The 18628-nt window shown below is 41.6% G+C and overlaps 2 protein-coding genes across 8 annotated transcripts in view; one reads left to right on the forward strand and one right to left on the reverse strand.

The window, feature by feature from the left end:
- Positions 1-8216, forward strand: part of ralgapa1 (Ral GTPase activating protein catalytic subunit alpha 1) — a 70498-nt gene extending 62282 nt beyond the window's left edge. For 4 of the 7 annotated variants that reach the window (XM_085144009.1, XM_085144013.1, XM_085144010.1 and 1 more), the window contains 3 exons: positions 1748-1872; positions 5682-5793; positions 6612-8216. In XM_085144009.1, the coding sequence (XP_085000135.1) occupies positions 1748-1872; positions 5682-5793; positions 6612-6699 (325 nt within the window). In that variant the 3' untranslated portion in view covers positions 6700-8216. Of the gene's footprint in view, positions 1-1747; positions 1873-3925; positions 3959-5681; positions 5794-6611 lie in introns of all 7 variants that reach the window. The other 3 variants (XM_085144011.1, XM_085144016.1, XM_085144014.1) reach the window with 2 other exon arrangements.
- insm2 (insulinoma-associated 2) lies at positions 7107-17223 on the reverse strand. Its single transcript, XM_085144025.1, has one exon. It carries the CDS (start codon positions 12289-12291, stop codon positions 10168-10170), a length of 2124 nt encoding a protein of 707 aa, XP_085000151.1. The 5' UTR covers positions 12292-17223; the 3' UTR covers positions 7107-10167.
- Positions 17224-18628: the final 1405 nt, after the last annotated feature.

An 18628-nucleotide genomic window follows, 5' to 3' on the forward strand; every position in this document is an offset into this window, starting at 1 on the left:
GTCATTCTGTTGGGAGATGATGGGACTGAACTGTGTGTGTGTTTATATTTGTGTATGGGTGTGCGCGTGTGTGTCAGGAGGCCGTAACAGCTGTGCGTGTCTGTCATTATGGGGGGATGTATGAGAAGGACTAAGCAAGAGAGGGTAAATGTCATTCTATCAATGAGGTTATCTCTAATAGATGGACAGTTGAAGTCCTGGTTTCCATTTACTCTGCTCTCTGCTGAATCGCTGCGCCTCTCGTTTTGAATAATAGCAAGTTTTTTTCTCTCTTTCTGTCTCTGGCTGGATTATTCTCTGTAGAGTCACATGGACATGAAGGTACACGGTCATTCAATAAACACGTGGCATTTCAGTTTTCTTGTACTGGGCTCCAAATTAGGGTTTGAGTTCTTTTATCATTTATATTATATTAAACCAAAAACTATAATCCTTTAAAGGTTTACTCCCTTCTTATATAAGCGTTCGTTTCAGGGCACGGCAGGGTGATATTTGTTATTCCTCAGGGCCATAATAAGTGAGAGAGCTCACTTTGGAGGGCTGAATTGAAACATGAAGCACACAGTGCTGAGTTATGTTAAACTGCATGAATTTGGAGGACATTGCAGATTATTTCACAATGGGTTATTTGCCGCCTACAAGGCCTACGCAGCCTGAATAAGAGATGTGGTGGATTTCTATTGAGGGTTAAACTCTTGACAAATAATCCACATTTAGCACATTGAGCTTTGAAAGAATTTTTAAGCACAATGTAGTTTTTTTATCTCTCTCGTGGAACATCAAAGGTTTTTCATAACTATGCAATGTGTTTAGAAAAGGGGGGGACTGAAATTGGAGAAAGCTTTGTTAAAGTAGCTCAACTTCATTTTAGTTTCACATTTAATCGTATCGTATCGTAAGTTGTTTTTTTTGGTAATGATTGGCCTCGAGCAGTATTGTCCCCATAAATTTGAAGGATTTTAATATTTACAACAGAAACAGTTATCCTGGTCTTCAGTCCCCCAGTTGGCCGGTGTCCTTTGTAACCACCCATTTCAAGCTCCGCAGCACCAGTGTGCAACTTTATCTTGTATCTTTATCACCTCCATATTCACCATGACCAGTAATTTCACCTTAAATGTGTATTTGTAAGCTTGACTAAAAGAAACAAACATAATGGTTATTTTGTGTTTTATTCCTGTCCCATTTTTGTGTGGTGGCGTTTATAGATGTAGGCTCGAACCACAGGACCTTTTTAGGTATATTGGTATCGGCATTTATAGCAACTGATACCGATGAAAAGTTAAAAATAAATACAATAAGACTCGGAAACACTGGTGTATTTCTCTCTGTGGGAAGGTGATTTGGATGCTTTTGTTTTTATCTTGTTTTTGTGTTATTTGAGTTATTTTGTTTCTGTTGACTATGATTCTGGAATAATTAAAGATTTAATCGTTTATCATCAACCATGGTACAAGTGCATATTTGTCCACAACAACAGGCAGCAAATCTAAGCGGACTCTGGCTGAGTGTAAACAAGCTATTTAATTTCTGACATAAAATAAAATAAAATATTGGTTGATGTATCAGATATTTAAATCACCAAATATCAGTATTGGAATTGATATTGTTCCTAAAAATCCTGTGTTTTTCGGCCTCTAGTGGTGGTTTTAATAACTTTTTAAGGACAAGTTAACCCATTGTGCTTCTTTTTGTTAGTGTCTGTGTTTCTGCTCCTGTTTGAGTTGTCCTTGACCTTTGAACTCAGCTATGAGGAGCGCGCCCGATACTTAGAAAATATCGTGCAGAACCACCAGGAGCCAACCACGTTTGAGGATTACGCAGCCCGAGTCTACAGTCCTGCTCCTTGCACTCACCTGCCCTCTGACACAGGTGAGACCACAGCAGCAGCAGCTCCACCTGTCAAAAATGTATGCAATAGGCTATAAATCTGAGTGTTAGCCATAACATGCGATGGTGTTAAAATTAAGGTAAAAAGGAGCCACATGTCCCACATGGTCTCCTGACCCTCTAAAGTGTATGCAAATATTGCATTCCAGTGAATTATCTGGAAACGTGTCCAACATTCAGGCTACCAGAAAAAAGTGCAGCACACAGTAATATGTAATATGTCCTGTACTTTTAACGCTTCAATGTCTCAGAAATTCTGTGCACACCCCTGTGAACGTTAAATCAGAAAATATCCACAGTATTCATGAAACACACTTAAGTTCACGATAATCAACTAATTCTAAACGACAGGGTAAATTTGGGTGGAAAAGCCTAATTGGTTTCTTTATTACACCTAATATGAAAAATAAACAGTTAAACCAAAAACTGCAACTATTCTCAGTTAAAGTTCTTCTATTTTAGAGGGGATATATTTGGCACATCAGTAGCTGGACATAGTAGAAGAAATGCACTCTGACTCATTCGCTGAGGACTAAAGCTAGCATTAAATTATGGACCAAATAGTATTCTATGGTACTCTATTCTAGTCCTTTGGTTTTATGTCCTCTTCAAAAAGGAAAAACAGGTAAATAAAAAGTAAAATGTACAAAAAAATTACAATTTTAAAATCATATGAAATGGCTAATAATTCTTTTAAAAACAGAAAAATACTCAGCTCCAAAGGAATATACTTATGGAAACCCTCCCTACATACAGGAGGCTTGACTTTTTAGTTTCAAGTGTGGCCAAAGAAAACATCAAACGCTGCCCTGTTATAGGGATCGCTGCACTGCTGAGCACTTCACATTTCTACATTGTTCACTTCTAATTAAAAATGTCTTAAAATGGCAGATTTTGATTCTTAAATTGGTGCCGGAGCCCCGACGATAACAGCGTGACATACTCTATAAAAAATCCCACATATTTTGTGTTTGTTGTGTACAGATTGTATTTTGCTGGCACTCATTGTCCAGATTTGATAGGATGAACTTCAGAGCACACACACACACACACACACACACACACTATAGCTCACAGCCTGAGTATCTGCTGAGCTCTGTTTTGTATCCAAAGCTGCACTCGGGCCCTTTTTTCTCTCTCTAGAGCTCCTCTGAGGAATTAGCTGACATCTGATCAGCCGTAGAGATGCCAGGCGCGCACATGGGACTTAAATATGACTCTCATATGTATCCTGTTTAAGTTTATTAAATCGATACAGATCATTAGTCCTTGCAATTTATGTGCTTAAAATGGTGGTCTGTCCTTTGGCTCCAGTTTAATCGAATTAAAAATTAATTAATTTTTGTAGGTAAGCCACATATTTTCTTCTTAAAGACTTATAAATGTGTGACCTGAAGGAGCAGAAGTGCGTGGTGTAATCAAATGATGGTTTGTAGGGACACATGACAGGTGTGACTGTGTGCGTTTGTCTTGATATTTGTATAATTGATGCCTGTTTCCTTTCCTTAGCCACCTGCTCCTCATCTTACCAGCTGCTGTGTCAAAATATTAATAATAATACAACAATAATCAACCTGCTTTGAGGTTAAATAAATCTGGCACAACAACCCCACCCACCCCACCCACAGATTTTCACTCATTCTTATTAAATGGCTTTTAAATGTAACATATTAAAGGCTCTGTTTTGGTTTGTCATGGGTTGGGCCCCAAATTCCCTTTCAGAGCACAGGATCAGATCCCAGTAATTCCAGTAATTAAGCCTGCTTGACCTTTAGTCACGATGAGTGCGTCACATCTAAAAATTGTGAATTGAGATGCTGCTTTTGACAAACTTTTGATGATCCTGTCCTCTGAAGTCAACCCAGAGTAATTCATTTCCTGCCCTCCCCCTCCTGTATTTACTCACAGGTTCACCTCTCTTAACAAACACAATGATCAATCATTCTTCTCTCTGTTTTTATTTTATTTTGTTCTATTTCAATTTTTCCCACCCATTTTATTTTCTTTTTGTCCCCCTCCCCCCCTCCTCCTTTAGATCGTATTGTCTCACTTGCCTATAGCTAAAAAGGTAAGCCTGGTCACATGATTGACACGCCCAGTTCTGACTGGCTCTTCCTAATGACGTTACAGCCTAGCCTTTACACTCCTGTGATTTCTCCATCTCTCCGTTTCTTCTTCCTCCTGTGTTTTCGACTGTTTAACCAGGTCTGCATGTGTTAACAGCTGCCTTCACTTTAAAAGGAAGCCTCACTTTCAACTTGTGGTTTGGTGTGACTTTTGTTTTATGGATCATTAAGAGGGCAAGACACTTGTTTCTATTCTTGAGTGTCAGACACACAAATAAGTCCAGTTTTAATTTATACTTAAAAACAAAACCATCGCCTGGTTTAAATTTTAAAGTGTCTCTTACTCAGGTTGGTCTCCTTATCTAAGTGCTAGTTGTTTGTCTTTTCCTTGAAGTCCTTTTCTGTCCAAGCAGCAGCTTTCTGGTGCTAAAACTAAAACTTTAAGCTGCTTCCAAAAGCTGCAGTCAGTCCCGGCAGACTCCCGTGCTAAAATGCACGCCTTTCCAGCAGGAATGCGCTTGTTCACAGCCTGGTCTCTACAAGTAATTTCCCCAGTTAATAATGGTAATTACCCCCACTGGTGACTGGATCTGTATGCTGTTGGTACCTTTTATATAATTGTTAATCATTAAAGTGAAAAATATAAGGGCCTGCTGTGTTATAGTTGAACTAACAGACCATCCAAGCAACCCAAGAAATGGGTTACATCCATCTTTTGCAGCTAACACAGATTTTCTGAGACTTCTGAAGAGGAGGAGTCATTGCAGACCCCCTGACCTGTAGTGTGAGCCCTTGTGAACCCAGTCAGCACACCGTTTGTGCTTTTTATCCACACCATGTTCACCGCATGCTATATTCGGTAGATTTAGCTCCCCATAGCTTCTACATCAGAACTTCAGGTTAAAGATTTAACACAGGCAGCTGCAAGTGGTGAGAATGGGACTTCCACAGAGCGATCTACAAATTTTAAAAGTTTTGCCGCAAAGGTGACTTTCACTCATCACAGGCACAAGAAGACAACCTTAGAGGGAAACATTTTGTCTTCCTCTTGAGATGTCTGACTCACTGGCTGTCGGGATGAAAATAACATCTTGATTTATTAACGTACCCACTCTGCATCCTGATAAATGTTCCTCAAACACGACACGAACGTCACAGCAAATCGCTCTCCGAGGCTGGCTGAAAGTGAGACGTCCTTTTCTCCTGTCTGTCCACTCGATCCGTAACTTGGTCGTTCTGTTAACCTCCGATGTCACGCTCACCTGGTGAAACTTGACCTCTAACATTTTTGTATGCTCCTCTCGCTCTTTCTCTCTTCCCGGTTGTGATATGATGTAGTGCCATAGTGCTGCTCAAAGATATGCACTCTGAAACCCTGTTAAAAGTGGTAAACCAAGCATAGGTTTGCACATGTGCACAAAAGCTGTTTGAATGTTGGACTAACGCTGTTTTCTGTGTTTTCGATTGTGCACTTTCAATGTAACAGGGATGGGACAAATTAAGTGAATATGCTGTGTTGTATGTGTACTCATTATGTATGTGTACGTATTGTAAATGTGCTTGTGAAGTCTGTCATGTGTGTCTTTCTGCTCCTTTTTCTTTTTTCTGTTTTTATTCAGTTTTCTTTTTCTTCTCTCTCCTGAACTGCTCCTCTTCCAATACCTTCTTTATTTCTTTGTCCTTCTCTCTTTCCTCCTTTATCCTCTCCTAACTTCCACTCATTAGAGGAGCATAGTGCAATGTATCTGATGGTCCCGAAACCACTAGACAGCTTTAACCAGCTCAGGGTTAAAGGGAAAGGTCTTAAGCAGAAGGTTCTTCATGCTAGCTGTGAATGGTATGCACTAGAGATGGTGAATAAATTGTGAACTTTAAATTGCACTTTAAAATACTTTAAATTACAGGACAATCTGTGCAGTGAGCTACCAGAAGTTTCTCTGCAATTTGAAACATTTATTTTTTGCAGTTTTAGCCCAGATGTCGTTCTGTTGGAACATTTCTTTATTATGTAGTAAACCTGAGACCTACTATTTAATTTGCACTTCTGTTTCTTGTATTAAGATGTCTCAGGGACTAAATGTTTATCTAAACGTCTTTACACTGACACAAAGATGAGTTTCACTCGTCCAGCCCACTTAACATCAAAGTGAGCTGTACGTGAAATGAGTTTGACAGCCTTGCTTTAAACTGTATCATCCAAAGCTATCCTGATAGAGGTGGTACCTGTTCTATAAGAGGTTCAGCTGCAAAGCAGGAAAAACTTTAAAATGTCTTTGTAGTCACTGGTAAAGGGTTAGTATGTCCTATCAGCGAGGCTTAGTCTAGCTCAGATTAACTTAATTTTGGTTGGTTTATATAATTACTTTTCTGTTTCACATTAAGTATAGGTCATGCACATGTCTAGTGGTTTTGGGGAACCTTTAACTTAAGGAAATAGAGCTTGTATCAGGTTCCTGTCTCTAGCTGTGTGTCTGTGTGTCTGTCCTGCCTCTGTGACTGTAGGAATCTGTGCAGTGTGGCTTCGTAGATCACAGTGGGCTGAAATATAATTTTATTGTTGTCCCTTCATCCTTTTTCTCCTTATTTACCTCCACCCCCTCACCTCGCCCGTCTTCCCCTCAAATCCCCCATTCTCCTCCTCTTCTTCCTCTTCAGGCTCCTGCCTAGAGATTCTTCGGGGAGAAAGTCCGGCTCTTGGGGAGGCCGGGAGCGACACGGCGTCACCCATGTCTCCTCGGACTAGCAAGAGCCGCATGTCCATGAAGCTGCGACGCTCCTCCGGATCAGCCAATAAGACCTAAACTCCCCAAACTGCAGGACTCAGCCAGAACTCACACTTGATATCACATTAGGAAACAAAAAGCTTTCATATCAGCCAATCGGAGGTATCGGGATCCTCAAAAACAAGCAATTTTAAATTGGTCTGTTTACAAAGCACACAAAATTAGGTATGTAAGCAAATTAATATAAACTCTTGAGTAGGCGCTGATTCATCCCAGCATGTTGCATTTCTGGTTGGACCCTGGGCTTTAATGGGCACACGTGTTCTCTTGTACTAAATATATATAAAAGTATTCTATGGGCAATACTGTAACTTTTATTTTGAAAAATACTCACAGATGCTGCTCTGTATATCTGCAGCTTTGCTTGGGGAAAAAAAACACACACACACACACAGACAAATCAAACCAGTGTTGCAGCATGTTGAGTAGTAAAATTAGCAGTGCAGTATTAGTTCATAACAGCCTGTGCCATGTTAGAAAGTGCACACAATGCCAGTCGGTGTGAGCAGGACTGCAAAGAAGAAGAAAAGCGTCAGTGTGTCGCGTCATGCGCCGAGCGTTGCTGTAAGGAATCTGTATATTTGTACTATAGGAGGTGTGTGTGTGAGTGAGTGTGTGTAAAGGCAGAGGCGGGAGTGGAGGCTGTAAAGAAAGCGATAAAAGTCTATTTTTTTTGTGCGCAGCACAGACCTAAAATGATAAAGAGAGTTAGTTTCTCAAGCCAAAAAAAAACGTTCTCCGTGTTTGAATCCAGAATAAAAGTCTGAACTTCCTCTGATGATCATTAACAGGACCGACGGTGGAAGAGGAGGCACTTGCATATATCATTTTGTTTTCTTCTGATGCTGTAAAACGAGCACTGATATTAATATTAACATGTCGGGGTTTTTTCTTTTAATTGACTGTAAACTGAGTTTTGACCTGAACAGGAATGTTACTGTATTTTTAGTCAGTCCTTCATCTGAGGCAAAGAACCACAGCTTTTTCTTTCTTTGTTCCCTCGAGTATATGTTGTATATCTATATGAGTATAAATATATATATATATACATAGTAGATATATGAATATCTATAAGAATGTGTACAGTGTAAGGAAGCTTGTTGTGCGTGTGTAAATACGGTTATAGCTGCCAAAGCCAAACTGTGGTTGAAATCCAAACCGCAGACTTGCTAGAAAACAAAACAAAAAGTAGGTTAGCGCTACAAGATTTCAAGCTTTCATAACCAGCTTGCTCTTCATCGTCCAGGAATTTAAATTCATTCTACATTGTTCTTCCCGTGATGGAGCTTGTAAATCTGTATGGAGGGAATCATCATTCTCGTGAATTACTGTAAAAGGCTGGTGGGTGGGGGGAAAGGGGACTGGTATTTAAAGCACACTTCAGCGTGTTGGGATCTGGGTCCACAAAAGTCCACTAAGAGTTGGTTTAGCGCTTCATTTTCAGTGTTTTGTAGGCAGTTTTCAGGGTTGGGGGGGGGGGGAATACAAAAATAAGAGAACCACCGCCAAAGAAGGGGAAGAAAAAGAGGTGTCATTGAGGGAGGGGGCATCAGCATACAGTCGCAACACTACCACTTTTTTTTTTTTAATGTATTTAACATTTTCAGTTTAGCTCTTTCTGTGAGTTTAGAGGAAAAAAGGTTAAACGAATGCTCTTCCGTGTCTGTTACTGGTGAAAGTTTTGTTACTGTTTGTTTCAGCCATATACTCTATAGATTAAAGGGATTGTGTAACAATTTTCTTTTATTTCAAACTTAATATTTAAAAAGGAGGAGATCAGATTTGTGTGCGGTTACTTGAAGTCAGCTGAGGTTTGAGTCTTCCCTTTAAATTATTTACTCTTGTTACTTTTGTCACTGAGGTCAAAGCACCATTGAATGGTTGAGAGGCCCCACTGCACCCTGATCTCTACATGCTGCGTGTATATATATGTGTATGTATACTAGAGGTCACCGAGCCTGCTCAGTTCACACCCCAAACTCCGTCCCAGCACCGAAACCACACGACGGCACCATGTTTACGCTCCCCAGTGGATTAGCGTTCAGATGCTGCTTTAAAGATCCACGGGTTGTACATACTGTTCTTTTTTGTCCCCTACAACTAGTTTCCACCCAAAGAGCATGAATAAGTCATATCGGCGTCACTCTTCATCTGAAGAGGAGAAACAGTGTAAATCCCCCACCTGATGGATACTACTGATTACACACACTGCATGACACCAGTTCAGTACCAGCTGCATGCTTTGACTGCGCACACACTCCACAAACTGTCAACTGTGTGAACATGTGTTAACGCCGGCCACACGGCAAGCGTATGGATGTGCCACGATGGAGTTTGACAATAAAACAATTCGTACCAGTAACTGCCAGAGTTGTGTGGTTAATCAGCTTCAAAACAATAACAGCAGCAGGCTGACAGCACAGTGTTGATTGGACTCTACTCACATTTATTCACAATTGTGTCATTAGTTTCACATTCAGCCATATCAAAATAGGACTGTACAGTCTTCATAGAACCACACGTTACATTTTTAGCATCATAAAGGCATTTAGCAAATATCTCAACATGAATAATCAAAGACAAAAGACCTTTTTTTAATAGCAGTGTAACATTAACTGTTTCATTTCTGTATGAAAATATTTTATAGCTGAGAAATTAACGAGCATGTTTATTATAAAAGGTCTGATTGTTTTCTCTTTACTCTTATTCATTGATCTCTGTACATTTGTGGTTTGAAAATTTAGTTTTTTAGGATGAGAAGGAGGAAGATCACCCATTATGGTTGCACTCCTAAGCTTCAGTGAACACAAAAACAAATGCCAAGTTCAAAATGACTGGCTGTTGGGCCCGTTTTACTCACTCTGGTGGTGGCATTAATGAGCTTTAGTGCCAGGTTATTTGCAAGAGAAGCTGAACTGTAAGTAATAAGAAGAAATAATTTAATCAGTTAACATTATTCTGGATTATTTGTTTTGTCCGGTAACTTAAAATATCCCCTTTTCCCTTTAAGGAAAAGCGATGGTTGTGTAGAAGCCAGTTTCCAGGCAGGGTTTCAGCACCTTGGACAGTTACAGGTCATCTTCAGCATCTTTTACTCACTCAGGGTGTAGCATATAGTCCAAATATACTACAGCAGAACTATAAATGTGTTATTTAAGCACCCAGAGAAGAAACAATCAGAGGTCTGTGGTAGATTGGTAGCTTTGTGGGAGAAAAAAAAGACATTTTGAGATGTTATTTTATCAGATTTTAGTATCTACGAGCAGTTTTTGTCTCCAGGTGACCATTAAAATTAATTCAATATTTTAAAATAAGTGCCCGGAGGTGTTACCAAGATGGCTACCGAATGGCAAGACTTGCTTCTGAAAGGACTTCTTGATAAATAAACTTTTTTTTCCCCTTTTCCAAACTACAGTTTTGCGCGCGACTCACGGCCGCACGGTCATCTGCAGCAGCATCACCTGCCGGTTCTCGGTGGGGTGAGACTTGTTGATGTGTCTCGTGAGTCCCGGGGAGCTGAAGAAAGTGGAGGGGCAGTGTTTGCACGTGAAGATCTGTTGCTGCTCCTGCTGCTGCTGGTGGTCGCACTCCCCGCCACCGCTCTCTTCTCTGTGCGCGTGGAAAACGTCCCCTCTGCGTCCTCCTCCTCCCAGAGTCTCCGCCATCAGCTCGTCCCTCATCGCGTGCCACAGCCGGTGCTTGTCCCTGATTTCGACCGACGGGAAGCGCGCGCCGCACAGGTGACAAAGGCACACCTGGCTCTGTCCGGAACTGGGCTCGCGCGCTTGGCCGTAAGATGCAGCGGGCGGAGACGCTCGCGATGTCATCTCGTGCGCGGCCAGGTGTTTCTTCAGGTAAGCCTGCCGCCGAAACTTCTTCCCGCAATACCGGCACTCGTACACCTCCTCCTCCGGTAACGACTGAACGAACGGCAGAGGCGGAAGCTGCTGCTGGGGCAGGTCCGCGCGCTCCTCTGGGTTCAGCACGAGGAGACTGGATGGCGGGCTGTCCGCGGCTCTCACCTGCGGCTGCAGGTCCAGGCAGCTCTCGGCCGGGTTCCGGTAACGCGAAGAGGAGTCGTAGCGGGGAGGCGCGAGGCCGTCGCCGTCCGGGCTGTCCCGGGACCGCGCGTGGAGCAGCAGCAGAGACTGCTCGCGCCTCATGCGGGAGCTGTCCAGCGCCGCGTGGTGCTGATTGGTGTTCACGCGCAGCAGCTCGTTCTCCTTGCCCTCCAACTCCACCGGCGGCCTCTCGTGCTGAGCGAGCCCTCGTGCCTCTTTGAGCGAAAGGTTCTTGTTGGGGGTAGAGGTCTCACCTGCCGGGCTGCTCACCGGGCGCGGCTTGTGCCAGCGGCGGTGAGAGGCCAAGTTGGCCGGGCAGCTGAAGACTTTGTCGCACTCGGGGCACCGGTACTCCACACGCACTATGCGGGAGCACTTGTGCTGCGCAAGGGAGAAGGGGTCGGGGTACTCCTCTTTGCACAGCTGGCAGATAAACTCCCCCAGTGGCTGATTCCCGCCGGGGCCGGACGACTTCTCCCGGTGCCTCCGCAGCTCGGGGCTCTCCTTCTTGATGCGCAGACCCAGAACCGGGGAGGTCGTGACCTCGTCCTCGAAGTTCAGCTTCCGGTTCACTTTGGGTTTTTTCGTGGGGTTGCTGCACGCAGACTGTTTGCTGTGTCTGCTGCTGCTCGGCTCGAGGAACGAGCGTTTCCTCGCCGCTTCCTGGCTCATCACGGTAAGATGCGGGAACAGGTGCACGTGGGGAGGGTCATACTTGTCACCGTGACCGTAGGACGGCGCGTGGTGGCGGCTGCTGCTCGCGAGGATCCTCTCGATGGAGGCGGACACCGAGGTCGGCGTGGAGCTGACCAGGAACGGCAGGTCCGGCAGGTCGGGTACTGGGGAGGACGGCAGACACCTGCCCGTGAACAGCAGCTGTTTTTCTCCTTCCTCGCGCTGCTCAAGAAGTCTCGTGCCAACCGGTTTAACGGGGCTGCAGGAGTCGGTGAGTGGCGGAGGCGGCGGTGGGAAGAAGCACGGGAAGTCACCGTCGGGGCTCAAAGCGTCCAACTCGCTCTCAGGTAACTGCGCGCGCCGGTCCGCCTCCGCCTCCAGAGCGGACTCCACGTGCGGGCTCCACGCCTCCCTGACACCAGCGGAGTCCTCGCGGGACACTGGGAACTCTCCGTCCTGCCGCTGAAACGGGAAAACACTGAGCACGTGGCTCTCTGCTCCGGTCGCTTCACAGCTGTACCCCCCGCCGCCGCCGTTCCGGTCACCCTCCGGTTTGTTGTTGTTGCTCCGTGACCGGTATGACGCCGAGCCTCGCCGGTGTCTCTTCACCAAGAATCCTCGAGGCATTGTGGCGATGACAGCGCGTGGCACAAGCACAGCGGAAAGGACAACAACTCTTGTCTCGAGCCCACTTTCAAGTAGAGCTTTGAAGTGGCGGAAAGAGAGAGAGGGGGGGGCGCGCGCAGGTATGATGAGTGAACGAGAGAGAGAGAGAGAGAAAAAGAGCAGCCTATCCGCGTTAACATTTTTTTCCATCCAGCCTCACGGACACCGATAGCTTTGACTGAATGCTGAAATTCAACATTAGACTAAAAATTATAAAAGCACAACAGCGAAGAAAAAAATAGTGCCAGGCAGGGGCGTGTCCAGGTGGAGGTGGCACAGGGTGGCACCTACCCCGTGAGGCATGATTTTAAGTACTTTAAATGTTTTTTATGCTAAAATTTCTGTAGCCTACTATAACTTAAGTAGACTCTAAGTATGGTTAAATGCTAAAGTGTGTTTAACCTTCAGGTGTTGAATATATTTATCTGCGCTGTTTAGTTTTAATCATATAAATGTTTCCTGCCACAAAATTTCCAGTAAAACGGTTTTGATTACTGATTTAAATTGTAGTAATTTTTTTTAAACAGCAGTAAACCAAATTACTCTAAACTGAAAGCTCTAATTGAATCTTATTGTTTTAAACAGTCACAAAATAATAAACAAATCCATCCACAATTAAAACAATCATTGGCTGCAGCTCTGTAGAAATCAATCTCCTTATTAGTTTTTTATCCTCTGGAGTGGATATATATGCATGTTTTTGTTTTAAAATATAGGCTTTGATTTTTATTGTAATTACTCTGTAACTGTTTCATAATTAGGTATCAGTAATTGGGATATTTTGAGTGTTTCTGCACAAATGTCTTCAAACAAGATGTTTACTCAGATTTTATTCAGACTTCTGTTTCAAAGTAAAAACAGCCCAACCATGATGACTTCACTCTAAGTAGTTATTGATTAAAACATTACAACATCACCACTTCATCTATAATTTGGTACTGATGATACTGTAATAAATAATTAATATAAACCTACCTTCAGTTGTATTTATTTTTTGCAGTATCAATTGTGTTTTTAACTCTTCGCATAAACAACATAGATAATGATAAAAGAAAAGTATTTCTGTATAAATTTTAAAGATCCCCGTTGGACATTTTCGCGTGGCCACTGTAACGCTTATGAAGCACCACTTACAGTACATAATACTGCAAAACATGTGCTCAGTGTTTCCTATGCCATTTTTTCTGCACTGCATTTATTTATGATCAGATACTGTGCCACAACTGATGCCACAACGTTAAAAGATCCATGGAATGCCTCCTGCATAATGAGAAAACCTATAACTTCTGAAAAGGCTGTCCTTGGAGTGAGGTAGGTCATTAGCAAGACCTTTTTTAAATAAAAGAAAAGTGTCTGGATTACCTCAGGGGATAAATTTGTCTTCTTAAAAGGTAACTTAGTCAGGAAGATCAGGTGACCCCTAAAGTCAGAGTAGCAGGAGCCAAACTTCACCTTTTAAAGTCAGTGCCCACATTAGCAGATAAGGGCTGTATCCCCGATTAAGATTAAATAGGATTTACTTTCCTGCTTTTCAGACTTTTAACACTTGTAATGACAGTACATTTTTTTAAATATAATTAAATGTCCTAATGTTCATTTCCTCTCTTCCTTTTGCAGGCTGACTTGAATAAATAACATAGCCAGAGGCAATTTTTGCCAATTTCACATTTCCGCTTCTACATCCCTTCACCTCACAGCACTGACTTTCAGCCAGCGATGATCTGTGTCGTCTTCATTTCTATTTCTCTTCTTGCCATCCAAAAATCAGAAACTAACCCAATATGATCTCCCTTTCTATAAATGAAAGCTCACATTCTACAGTACTGTGCAAAGTCTTCTTTACCCATTATTCCTTTAAAATTTGCTAGGAAAATGGGAAATGGATGAAAACAAACATGGCAATACAGTTTGTACAATGAAAGCCAGCCATTATTCTTTAGCACAATCTGAACTCTCTCAAGCAGCTTTCTTGTAATTTTTTTATTGAGGAGTCTTCAAGAATAGTTCTCCAGGCTTCTCTATGGACCATCAAAGCTTTTCTTTGGGTGTTGGCTCCATTTAGATGATCCAACATTTTCAATTATGTTAATGTCCCGGTGCTGCAGAGGCCTTTCCATGACTGATAGTGTTCCGTCGTGTGTTTTTCCAGGTACCCTTTTATTGCATTGGCAGTGAGTTTGGGACCGTTGTCACATTGAACATTTAAACCATTGTAAGATGGTTTTCAGATGGTATTCCATGGTGGATCAAAATCTTTTATGGATTCATAATTCTATCAATTTAGAAAATCTCCTACACCATGACACAGCCTCCACCGTGTTTCACAGGCAGCTGTAGACATTCACTGTTGTACTTCTCTCCTGACCTTCTCCGGACATACTGACAATAAATTCAATTAAACATATCTGTGATTTGAACTAAAATTTTCAAATTTGGATTCATCACTCTATAATATGTATTCACATTTCAGTCCAGTTCTTTTGTAATGTGCATACCTGAGTCCTTTCTCCCTGTTTCCCTTCTTCAAGAATGGGTTCTTGTCACCCACCCTGAGACCATTTCTGATGAGGTTTCATTGAACAACTGAAGGATGAGATGCATCTCTCAAGTCCCGTGTCAGGTCTTGGCTGGATTTTTTATTTTTTAAGGACACGACTTTCACATAATATTTATCCGCTGTAGATAGATTTTTAGGCCTGACACTACTTCTTTTATCTTCCACTGGTCCAGTTTTCTCAGTTTTATGAAGCACACACACCGCACAAAATACCAAGAGATACCAAGTCAGTGCTAAGGGGCCTAACACGCAACAAAACATTCATCTGGAAAGGGTCATGCATTAGTACTGGACTGAAAGTGAGTGAAAAAGAAACCCAAAAACCCTGGAGAACTTTTGCTTAAGACCAGTTAAGAACAAATCTGCAAGCCTGGCTCTTTGGAAGCAAAACACAAAGAAATGAGGAGTGACTCAACACTTTTGCACAGTACTGTACTACTCTAGGGTCTAATTTTTAGTACGCCAGAACATTTACTAGTTCCTAATGATACTTGATATATTAATATACAAATTATTATTATTTTACTATTTAATTATTAATATTAAATTATTTCCTCAAAACTTTGCTCTGTATTGAGAACTTCCAAACTCTTTCCAGAAAGATAGAAACTAGTGTCATCAGCAAACAAGGTTCAGGGCTCATGTTTCCACCTATTGGTTCATTAACTCTCTAACTCTTAACTAGTGTTTTATTACAGTCGGTGTTTTCACATTAAAATGCCAATAAAATTCCTTCACCATAGTTTAAATCTAAAGAAAAATTATGTTTTAGCTGCTTCTGTTCACAGTTTGTTTGTTTTATAGCTAAATTAAGAAGAAGCTGAAATAAAAGCTGTCTGTCTGCTGATAAAGTGCTAGATCTTTAAATCTGGTAGATTTCTTGTGAACTTTACTCCATGGAGTCTAAAGAGGTGCCGAGCATTTACTCCACTACATTTTTATGAAAGTTTTATTTAAAAAAATTTCAAATACGGTTCTATAATATAAAATCTGAGATATATTATATGATTCTAAAGGTATATAAAGTAATTAAACTGGCTTTTTTGTGGCCCTGAAAAATCAGATGTACTGGAACAATATTTTAGTAAATAAAGTACATTTTTATTTCTTATTTTACATACAATATACATACAGAGCTCAACACTGAACCTTTTATAACCCCAAAAACACCCTTCAGGAGGTTGGATTTATGAGTATTTATTTGTACATATTGATATCCATGGTCAGTGTAACTTTTTAGTGTGATACCTCTCTAATGTTGTATTTCTCTATGTTCTCCATTAATGAGCTGTGATCTATAATGCCAAATGTTTTTTAAAAAGTGGACAATCATCCCACAGTGTGCAATACATGAAGGAGTTCTCAGTGTTAAAAAAAAAAAACCCAAAAACTTTAAAGAATAATTTAAGAGGGAGTTTTTGTTGAAACCATTAAAGGAACTTGAAGATTATTATTGAAACTTTCAGAAGACCCTCAGGGAACCTTTACAGAACATTTCCTGAAGCTTTAGCGAGATACTAAATATTTGAAACTTAAACTATTGTGAAATCTTTGAGGAAGTGATTTTCTGAATGTGCTCAGAACTTAAAGACCACAACTTGTGGCATAATTTCCCAACATTTAGAGTAAATTTCAATACATAAAACACTCACAGGTTCCAAATAATTCTTAAAATGCATCAAAAGTAGAACAAAGGGAATGAAAATTGATAGTTTTAGATGGAGTTGCTGCAGCAGTTGATCATGTGCAAAAAATAATCTGCTTTGAGTTTGTTTGGAATGTGAGAGATAAAGTAAAAACTGTTTAAAGAAGACAAGATGAACAAACATAAAACATGAATAATTTGTTCTTTTTCATTTAAATCAACTGTTTGTTTTCAGTTATTTACTTTTACTGACGTTCTTTGGTTGATGTAATTTTTTAAAAACTGTAAAATATTTAAAATACAATCAACCAGATATGAAACATTTGTGTAATGCTGCGACACTCTTGGAAAAGTGAACTTAGCAGCCTCTTTATTAGTGTTTTCAGTTTGCACCTTTAACCAGTGAACAAGCACAGGAGGCATTTTGAGGGGAACAACCTGATCAGGTTCGTGCATATGCACTGGAGTGGGTGTAATTAGAAATTGCCTCCCTGCTGGGGCCCTCAGTTACAGATCATATCTTTTTTAAGACTACTAATGATCGTTTCAGTGTGGCTGAAGTGTCTGATTATCCGTGTCTCTGTTGTTGCCATGATGGGAATACCTCAGGCACGGCTTTCCCTCTGTGTGCACGTGCTCGTGCGCGTTTGCGTGGCGTTATCTCCTCAGCGGAACAGAAAGAGAGTGCAGGGAAGGAGAGAGATTGTGATCTAATGTGTGTGTGGACAATTCACACTCACCCTCCCCCACAAGAGACTGCTGTGGCTGATAAGAGGTCGAAGGGAGATTCATCCATCTATCCGTCCACCCATCCATCCACCCACCCTCTACTCCCCTCCATGGGCTGAGGCCCCTCTGAGTGGGCCAGGCGCTCCACAGCTCGGCCAGAGGGGCTCCGGCCAGCCGGCGTCGCTGCCTGGAAATCAATCAAAGCGGATGAGCGTGGGAACGAGCTCATGGGCCGGGCTGGTGGCTGGACGAGGGCCCCCTGGGGAATACAGCTGAGAACAGAGATGAGCTGTGTGGAGGGTCCTACACTAAAAATTAATTTGAATCAGCGCTTCTAGTTTCTTCCGTTTGGCTGTTTCTCCACTGTAACTGTCAGCTGCTACCCTGAGGAAACCTTGACCCCTGATCATCCTGACTGAGACCTCCGCTTGATTTTTAAAGTCATTATGATCACTACAACCATATTTTATAATAGAAATAAATAAATACAAATGATAATATGACGATCGCCTCTGTCAGTGCGCCCCAGGGTGGCTGTGGCTACAATGTAGCTTGCCATCACCAGTGTGTGAATGTGTGTGTGAATGGGTGGATGACTGGTTGTGTAAAGTGCTTTGGGGTCCTTAGGGACTAGTAAAGCGCTATACAAATACAGACCATTTACCATAATAATGTATAGAGAGCCCATACTGGGTGTTTTGTTGTTATTTTTAATGTTTTGGGAAACCAAGTAAGGAAATAAATAGGCATTTTACTATAAAACTGAACAAGTTCCTTTTTATGCACAAAAGTGATCAATATATTTAAGACGAATACAATATTTTGAAGCATCCTTTATTAAGATTGTAGTAAGATTCAAGGTGATACAAAACACTGAAAAACTCGATCAAAATGATCAGTTTTATTATATATTTCTTCTGATATTTTATCCTGAATATCACCGTCCTAACTTAATAAAATCATTATTTAATTGTGTATTAAGGTATAATTTTTTTTAGCCTTTAAAAATTTTTTTTTAAACATATATGTACATTTAGTTCACATTGCTGGATTTTCCCACTATGGTGAGGCTTGCATGATATAAATTTTATCCTCTGATCAGCTGGTGAACATTGAACTGTCATTCCCCCCCCCCCCCCTTTCCTTTTCCTTTTGAGGAGAAAAGGGGGGAATCAAATCACACAATGAAAGCTAAGAGTGAGTTCTGCCATGAGGATAAAATCAGTAAAGGCCGGTGTAAAGATGTAAAAACGAGGTAAGTGCTCTCAGTCAATCTCCTGTAAAAATATAGATCACCAGCAGTCTGAGGAGGCTGCTGGCTGGAGGGTGTGTGTGTGTGTGTGTGTGTGTGTGTGTGTGTGTGTGTGTGTGTGTCTTTATTTTGCATCGCATCAGTGGGCAGTGAGGTGGATAATCCTCCAGACTGCTGAAAATGACTCTATTGATCTGTGCTTCTCTGTCACAATCCCTTTAAATACTGTCGTATTATACGGTTGATCCGTCTGTCTGTCTGTCTGTGTTTACATGGAGTTTACATCTTAACTGATGGGATCTGA

The sequence above is a fragment of the Neolamprologus multifasciatus genome, chromosome 19 (genome assembly GCF_963576455.1).
Source record: "Neolamprologus multifasciatus chromosome 19, fNeoMul1.2, whole genome shotgun sequence".
Taxonomy (NCBI): domain Eukaryota; kingdom Metazoa; phylum Chordata; class Actinopteri; order Cichliformes; family Cichlidae; genus Neolamprologus; species Neolamprologus multifasciatus.